General features: G+C 44.6%; 2 protein-coding genes across 2 annotated transcripts; one reads left to right on the top strand and one right to left on the bottom strand.

Annotated features, from left to right (window-relative positions):
* Positions 1–1,499: 1,499 nt before the first annotated feature.
* On the top strand, positions 1,500–3,149 carry LOC135371127 (coiled-coil domain-containing protein 86-like). The gene is made up of 4 exons (XM_064605152.1): positions 1,500–1,690; positions 1,764–1,893; positions 2,105–2,179; positions 2,867–3,149. The coding sequence occupies exons 1-4, from the start codon at positions 1,605–1,607 to the stop codon at positions 2,966–2,968; spliced, it is 393 nt and encodes a 130-aa protein (XP_064461222.1). The 5' UTR covers positions 1,500–1,604; the 3' UTR covers positions 2,969–3,149.
* A 3,711-nt stretch (positions 3,150–6,860) lies between these two features.
* On the bottom strand, positions 6,861–9,030 carry LOC135371126 (F-box/LRR-repeat protein 2-like). Its single transcript, XM_064605151.1, has one exon. The coding sequence runs from the start codon at positions 8,685–8,687 to the stop codon at positions 7,377–7,379; it is 1,311 nt and encodes a 436-aa protein (XP_064461221.1). The 5' UTR covers positions 8,688–9,030; the 3' UTR covers positions 6,861–7,376.
* Between the last annotated feature and the right edge of the window lie 61 nt (positions 9,031–9,091).

The following is a 9,091-nucleotide window of genomic DNA, read 5'->3' on the forward strand; positions in this document are numbered from 1 at the left end:
AGGCTCATGTGCACATGAGCTTGGACGCAGAAGCCCATGGGCTTCTGCGTCCAGACTTCACTATGCGCCACAGTGTCAACTGCCCATAACGAGCATGTTACTTCGATATGGCTTCAAAGAACGAAGATTTCAGGCGCACGTCAAGGCAGCGAACTGTTGACGTTTGCAGCAAGGATTTGCACGGGACTATGCAGGATTTCGTAGGAGTGGGGTGCATGGTATGGTATACAAAATGTATTCGTATCGTATTTTTTTTTAAAGAGTTGTGCCAGGTCCTGGGGACGAGGGGTGCTGGAAAAACACAGGTCGACGGTGTAGCTATTTAATAAAAAGTGTATAGATCGAACCGAATTTGTCTTTACCCTTTTGCTTCCGTGCCATACCCATATGCAGCCCACACAGAATGGCGGTGGTGCCCTGTTTCAAAAGGGATTTAAAAAATCTGGACCTGAACCTGCGCAGGATATTCAACCTGAGGGGTGTTAGAATGCTGTAGGGGTGTGTCGCATCCGTGTCTGCTTGCTTTTCGGTCATTTTTTTTATATTTTTTGCATGTATCTCGAGGGATGTTGTAATATTTTTGGGCTAAGGGCGTGTGAGGGTGCTGGTTGAAGCTGGCTGGGAAAATACCTGTGGTGGTGGGAATCGAACCAACATCTCTTTGATTGCTGGCCAAGTGAACATTTATCCAAATGCAATCCCTATAGGCAAAAGCGCCGGTCGGAACTTGTCTAAACCTATATGTATTTACACCCTTTGCAGCCTATATCTAAATCACGTTGAAGTAAGCTTAACCTCAACGCAATCATAGTGTTTCCGTAAAGCACATTGGCGAACAGACTGACCCGCACGCATTGGACCACGCGACCCATCAGTTTCGGTTTTGGAAGTGGCGCTCCAGCACCCACCACTCTATGCAGCATGAAACGGAGAGGGAGTAAACCTAAGGACGGTGGCCATTCAAAACGACGTTGTTTGTAAGAACGTTGATTTAAAATGCATGGGCTCTGATTTTCTGCAGTTTGTAACTCCTATCATATTGAAGGTCGAACATTGAGGTCGAGCACAAATAAAACTTTTGACAGAACTACCGAACTCTGCTAATTTGCATTGTGATTATTATTATGTACAATTTTTAATAATGTTTTGAAATGTGTCAGGAAATCTTCTCCCACCCTGTATAAACCGACGGTGGAACTCAAATAGACGGTATCTGCTGAATCTCGTGCGCGCGTACTTTGACCGCTGCGCTAACACGCTAACAAGGTTCAAATAGGCAAGGAACATAATCCGACTCACATCTATCAAAAGTATTTTTGTGAAAAAGAACATAAATCTGTACATTCATCTTGCAATGAAAAAATGGCTAGGAAGCAAGCGAGCTAGTGAAGCAAGCGAGCATTATGCATTTATCTTGCGATCTTGCATATATTTTGTGCATGACCGTGATTTTGTGGTTAGCGAGCCAACTCTGGGGTCGACTCGAAATCGAGAGAATCCAAACCAATCCAAACACAAGCGGTGTGCTGTTTTTGCCATGTGGTCTGTGTGGCTTGTTTCTGTTGTGTACCCTTTCTTATAATGAGCTAATAATCTTGAGTAACATGAGTAAGAAAAACATAGATGACGAGTTCAACGTTCCAAGAGGGCTACCAAAGTCTGGCCGACCGTGGAAGACGCCTAAAACACGGTACAGTCTAACACAGTCCCGTCTAGGCTATTTGACGTGATATTCACAGTTGCATGGTGACTTCTGTACGCAGGTTTTCTTCTATGCAGAAGGTTAAACCGCTTAGAACATCGTGGAAGGTTAAGATGCAACAGCGGGCGGAGAGAAAAGCCCTACTAGAATTTTCACACGAAGTTGAGGCGGCTAGAAAGAAAGAACTTGAAGTAAGTACTGGCAATGTGTCCTTTTTCCTGCATGTTACCTTGGAATGCCTCCAACAACTGTTGTAGAAATCAAAACATGTTGTCCTACTGCCTGCACATTGAACGACCATGTGCCTTTCATGCTGTTTTACTATTTACCAGGCTGCATGCTGATAGGCACCTTAGATAAAAATAAAGGCTTGATTGATTTACCATTATACGTTTGTTTTAGGAAAAAAGGAAGAAGTCTGAGGAGAAAAGGAGAAGACGAGAGGAAAACTCCAGAAAAGCAGAAATAGTACAAGTTGTAAGTGGTCCAAGTTTCCCACCGTTGTGGCAAAATAGTGCATGCTTTGAAATACAGTTTGTCAGTTGATCCAATGCTCACTTTCCGCATGCCACAAAACATCTCTCGTCAAGACGCTGCATTAATTCATCGAATGCGTCTCGATGTGGCTTTTACAGCTCAGTGGTGTTACCGCTTGAGACACGTCGAGTCTCCCAGATGCTGTCACTGCGGTGCTCTAGAGCACATGGAGCACATTCTTCTCAAAATTGCTTGGTCCCTGGCCAAATGCAGCCCACCAACGCTCTGCCCTCAAAGCTCTTTTGTCATTTTTGGACACCATAGGACTTTGATCCTTATTGTGAAGGGGCTCATTATTTCATTCCCCACATCATCACCAGCAATGGGGTAGAGTATCGCCCCTGCCGATGAAACTCCCCATTGATCATCTTAAAATAAAATTGTTTTTGTTGTTGCTTGTAGTTTGTCAGCAGGGCTCGGGAGGGGCAGAGAGTATTCTCGAAGTGTTCATGACTATGCAAGCAGAGTAGCGGACAATCAGAATGATCATCTGCCGAACTGCACCACAAAACGAACAGTATTTTGCCATACATTTAAATGACATTTGACTATTTCTTCTGTGAAACACTGAGCAATATAATGACAATGTGACCACTTCCTTCAAATCACTTTCCTGTTTTATTTCAGTTAAGGAACACATCAAAAATTAAGAAGTTGTCCAAAAAACAGCTGAGGAATATCAAGAAGGCCGACACTACTGTGGTCTCAAGAGGGAACAAGAAAAAATGAGGTGAAGGACACACGTTGATACTTGTAATGTATCCATTCAGCTTGCTTGTCTATTACATCTTTTTCATTCAACATTGACCCCGTTATCTGTTGACATGAGAGGTACTGCTGCTGACAGCACCTATCAGTGACATTTGTTGCATACGGTGTCAAATAATTGTAATAAAAAAACTGCTCAACATGTTAGAGTTTGAACAACTGTAAATTGTTCTAATATGTCTTTGCTGTCTCGCGACTGGGTGTTCCTCTTATTTACCCCCGCAACAGTGGATTTGTTTTTAGTTACGTGAGGTATAGCTACCACACCTAAAGTAAAGTATCAGTATAAGACAACAGTCAATTTCATTGCGCCCAATCAGTTCACATGACAGGAGCTGAAAGGCGTCTTGTTGTACACTAGCTCTTGAAGCGAACCCATCTTGGCCAGTAGAAAATTTTCTTTCACTTTAATTACCTACTGGTACTACTGACAACCAGCAAAAATGTTGTCACATTAATGTACCAACCCCATAACAACAGAAGCCAAGCAATGGACGACATGTAGATATGCCATGCTACTGACCTCCATGGCTTACTTCTTGCATTTCAAAAGCAGTTTAAGTAGATAACTGGATGCTGCTGGAGCAGGAGCCAATAGCTAGTAGCAGCGAGTCTCCCAAATCTCAATTGGACATAGCCCAAGCAGCACAACACCTTGGACCAATATTGGCTATATTGGCTCAAGATTTTGCAAGTATTGCCAATATTGGGCCGAGATGTTGTGCTGCTTGGGAGAATGCCAGTCAGAAGTGGTGCTGTGATTTTTTGTTAGGCAAAATTGGTCAAGTGACCGATAAGGCCCTTTACTCTCGTTATGGGACAGGACCTGCTTTAGTTAACTGAGTGGAAAGTGAGTACTGTAAAACCCTTTAATTTCACGGCCTTAAATTTTCGCGAATCGAGTAACGAGGATATATTCGCGACCACTAAATTTCGGGAGCTCTTCAACCTCTTAGAGATCCTCCTTCTCTGTTTTGAAATTTTTGCGTGCCCTTAAAGTTAGCGAACTTTCTGGATTCGCGAAAATTAAGGGCTCGTGAAATAAAAGGGTTCTACAGTGGTGGTTGCGGGATCAACGTTGTACGAAGGAGGCCGCAGGGGGTTGTGGAGCTAATGCTATTGTGCTCCATAATGTGGAATTTCATAGGTGCACTCTCATAAGGTCTGTTCAGCCCGCCATTAGATTTTATCCTATGGATGCATTTCAACTTTATTTTGCATAGAGGGTCTAATTTGTTCCTGTGAACTTCTGCAGGAGTTTCCACTGAATGACGACTGTGCCGTCTGCCAACGTGCATGACACACAAAAAACAAAGACTGTCAGTTCTACTTAGGCAGCTGCACATACGTGTGTTGCAGGTGGTGCAAGATGGTGAGAAACAGGATGCCATATGGGGAAAAAAAAAAAGAAGGAAAACTGTTTACATGCATATTAAGTGGCGGAGCTTAGGTCTGCATTTGTTTGTTCAATAGCCAAGCTCTCAAAATAGCGTTTTGTTCTAACCGTGAGTTTCAGGGTGAAAGCATTGCACATCTAAGCACTTTCATTCCTTCGTGCTGGGAAATAATATCACTCTCGAAGTGAATGTGTTATGACAAGGAAGACAGAGTTTGTGGACGGTCCTTTCCCAATCCCCCTCTCCAGTTATCTGAACTTAGAAATTTCATAAAAACTTTATTACCACAATAGTTGCCAATAACGTATGTCGCTACACTAGTTATACGCCACTTATGATGCATCGTGTGAAGCAGGGATTCACTTGGATACCGCACAAGTGCCTTTAATGCCGAGTGACAATTTGCGGAGTATAGATTTCTTGTGTACTTTCCTCTGTTTGTGGTTTGACTGCTTTGCCAGAGCTTCCTGCATACTTGTGATGAACCATCCATTCAGTAACACACACCACATCTATTGGCTCACGTCTACCGCGGTACGTGGCTAAGCACTTCAGGTGATGCTTTGCCAGTGCGGAGAGCATGGTACCCTATTTAGGCATTACGTTGTACATTGTACTGCACTTTGGCATGAAGCACAATTTTGAACCTTGGTGTATTGCATAAGCATATTATTGTGAGGTTACAAGGTCATCAAGCTGGATGTCACCGTACGTATGAAAATGTTAGCACAAATCAGACATTGAGCTTCCCAAATGAGATGGGAATAACATGGACATCAGGTGCATAGTTAAGACCAGGGAAAGGTGCCATTTTCATTACTGTTTCAGTTTGCATTACTCCCATATTTCTGATACAAGCCTTTCAGTCTAGTTTTCATTACATTTTAAATTGCTGTAATGAAACGGCTCTTGTGAAGTGGACGTAACTTTCAGTTTTCAGCACTGCAGCAGTGTACAGGTTGGGACAAAAGTTTACGAACACTGGGGTGTCGCATTTCTCCATTTGACCGACACTCTAGTAGCGAACAGGAGCGGACACACATACTCTTCCTGATAACTACCAGGTGGCTGCTGTGACGGAGAAGTACGATAGTGTCGTGTTCCGTAAACTTTTGTCCAAAGCTGTACCTAACATGCACCCAAACCATTTCGTTTCGGTGAAATCGTACACCTCCTTGGTCTTGAAAGAAAATCTGCAGAGAGGTGTTTGCATCTCGTTTTGCGCCCTACCAGAATTCTGACTGCAGCAACTCTACACAGACCGCAACCCTTCCGGAGTCGCACCCATGGGCGGTCACAGCTTCTGGGTACTACGAAAATAGTACACGTCAAGGTGAAAGAACAAAGCTGCCTGCATGTGTCGACTTAATATAGGTTGTGGAATATTGTATAGATTCATTTTTCATGTCTGTGTCAGAGTGGTGTTGAACTGGGACAGCAGAGTGATGGGTGCAACTCGACGATCCCATGCTTTATGCTGTCGCAGGCTATCAGCAAGGAATGGCTTCCAGGACTACTACGTAGTGCTACATAGAGTCCCAGAAAGCACATGAAACAAAAAAGAGAATTCACTCGTGTGCTCGAAGCAACTGCTACTGTCTGAATGCAATAACTTTTCGTTGCCGTTTCAGCTAATGTAGGGAAGTGGTACACATTTTCGATTTTGTTATCATTACCAGGTCCAGTCTTGGTAATATACTTGCTTTTGTTTCCTGCTCACAATGACCTTAGCTGTCCGAGTGCCATTAAAACTCCAGTCATCATCATCATCAACTTCCCTGGTCAAAACTTCAACAATTTGTAGTACCTCTGGCATTCAAAGGTACAGAAAATAATGAAAACGATTTTTGGCAGAAATGTGTAAAAGTGCACATGATAATCCAAATAAGAAAAGCAGGAGTAAAAGTGGTCACATTACACTGGGTTTGGCGTAGTATGCACCAGATGGGCTAACATCACCGTAACATGCTGCAGTCCCCACTTGAGCTGATCACCAATGACTGACTTCTGTCAGTGTGTCCGCAGTGTTGCTCTATGAATGCTTGGCCCCGAAAAAGAAAACATAGTTTTTAGTGGCTTATCCTGCATTTGCCTCTCATGAGGTCATTTGCCAGTAATGACTTGTGACACCAAGCTCTAGTAAACTTCACTGTGGTACGCAGTATTCTCATGACGTCTGAACTATTTATGTTCACGTATATCTTGTCACACAGTGAGTGTCCAACACGTAGCTTATCACAAGGTACAGTAACGTGATTCATGTTACTGTACATAACTTTGATGCAAGTACAGCACAACCAACACAGGGCAAACTGCTAAGCTATTGAAATGACAATATGGGCCAATACAGAGCTAAATTTGTGGTCACCAGATGTGCACTGTTACATCATGGCAGCATACCAGCAGTAAGCATACCACCCATCATTGTAATGTACCAGTTAAATATACCAGCGAAGTTGTGTTTAATATTTAATCTCAGACAGCAGAGTGTTTGCTTAAAAGAGTACAGAGCAAGATCTTGACAAAGTCTCTTGAGTAATTGTTCACAGTATTGGTAGAACTAATCTGGAGCTAAGCTCTCTACTGCAGCCTCGTATTGCAGTAGACACGGTGTCAAGTACGTAATATTTTCTCAGTACATGCTGGTTCCAGCAGGAATGGGTAAAATCCCTGCAAATTGTGCTATAGTGCAAGGGCAACCTGAGTAGTTGTGTTGATCAGGTTCTGACAGTGTTCCTGTTTGCAGTGCTTTAAAGTGCTGCAGGAGCTATGTGAACTACAACAAGAACACCTGTTACATAGTTAAGCAGTCATTTTTCCTCGAAACAGTCACTAGCACGTCTACTTAACTATTCCGATGGCTCGTTAAGTAGCATCCTTTGGCATTTAATTGACAGCGCAGCCGTGTCTCTTCTCCACTGCACTTACACTATCGCCACCCCCACTTATTGCCGAGGGCAGGTGCTATTACCTCAGAGGACGACACAGCAGCGACAGTAACGGGGTCGCCCACCACCGACCGAGGGAGGGGGCGTGACAGGGGCAAAGTAAGCGTGCACCTTAAGATCGCTGCCCAACTGACTGCGTAGTTTACGAATGCCCGCACGTGTTATTAGCTGGCAGTCATAGAGTTCAATGCGCTGAAGACTATGACAGGTAACGAGGTGCTCCAGTGCAGTGTCAGTGATAAGGGGACAGTTGTCGAGTTCGAGAACAATGAGGTTTTCGGCGGCTCCGCTGCTCATCCCCAGATGACGGATTCCTTCATCCGTTATCAACTCGCAGTGTGAAAGACTCAACTGCTGCAGGCGGGGGCAGCCGTTGGCCAAGTGCAACAGCGTATTGTCTGTAATGAGTACACACTCCTCCAGGTCCATCTTCTCGAGAAGGTGGCAAGTCCGGGCTAGAGCCTGAAAACCGCTGTCCGTCAGCTGAGTGCAACCAGCCACCTCAAGAGTGCATAGTCCGTGGCAGCCCTGACCCAGGGCTACCAGGGACGCATCAGTTAGCTGAGAACAGTTCGACACACATAAGAAATGAAGCCGCTGACATTGCTGGCTCACGCACTGGATCGCGTTGTCAGTGATGTGACTGCATTCATGCAAGTTCAGGGTCTGCAGATTATTGCAGAAGAGGGAAAGCTGCGAAACGGCCTCATCGTTAACGAGAGGACAGCCTTTGCTGATGAAAGTCCGCAAACGTGGGCATCCAGCCGCTACAGCTTCAACGCCGTACTTTGTAACTTGGTCGCACCACGAAATATTCAAGTGTTCTAGGTTGAGGCATCCCTGCCCGATTGCTTTCAGGGATAAGTCTGTGATCTGGCAACATGAACCCAGATCTAGGGAGGTCAGCTTAGGGCAACACTTGCCAAGGCTTTGACATGTGCTGTCTGTCAGTTTCTTGCAGCCGTTCAGGTTAAGATCTTCGATGTTGTTGCAACTTAGCGCGAATGTTCTGAGCGAGTCGTCTTCCACACTCTGACAGCCTCGCAAGCTGAGCTTTTTGAGAAATCCACCACAACGCCTCGAAATGTTCTCTACAACTGGACCTTCGATGTCTGTCTGGAAATTGAAGAGGTCGATTTTCTGCCAGTTGCTCCCATCCAATGCCAGCTCGTGCCATAGTTTTGAAACCTGGGCACACGAGCACAGGGAGACAACATCAAGGTACGAGAACACCCTTAGCAACAGCTCTTTTGGCAGTTTCTTGTTTATAAGCGCTTCTTCGTCCGCAACTCCCCTAATCAAGACTTCTACTTTCGTTTTAGGCGCCAGGTTCATCACTAGAACACTCTTCTAAACGATGAACAATGTCGTCAAGAGGATATTTTCCTCTTGTACGGACTATTTTTCATAGTGCGCTTGTTGCTCGAGCCAGGATACTTCCATCAAACACCCTGTTTAGACGCACTAGTTGCGACGTTGCGCTCAGTTGGAGTTGTGTGTGTTCCAATTTGTAGACTTGTCCAGCACTGGTCATGAAACTCGAAAATCTGAACCTGCGTACATTTTACAGTAACTGGCTGCACAAGAAAGCGTAGTAAACGATAGTAAACACGGCTTCGCACCGTCCGTCACTCCTACACCCGTGATACATATTTAGACTCGAGGTCAGACGCTTTGTCGACAGATGGCAGGGCTAACTGTATTATTTTTGTAAGGGTTAGCTATCTCGATGACTTTGT

The sequence above is a fragment of the Ornithodoros turicata genome, chromosome 10 (assembly GCF_037126465.1).
Source record: "Ornithodoros turicata isolate Travis chromosome 10, ASM3712646v1, whole genome shotgun sequence".
Taxonomy (NCBI): domain Eukaryota; kingdom Metazoa; phylum Arthropoda; class Arachnida; order Ixodida; family Argasidae; genus Ornithodoros; species Ornithodoros turicata.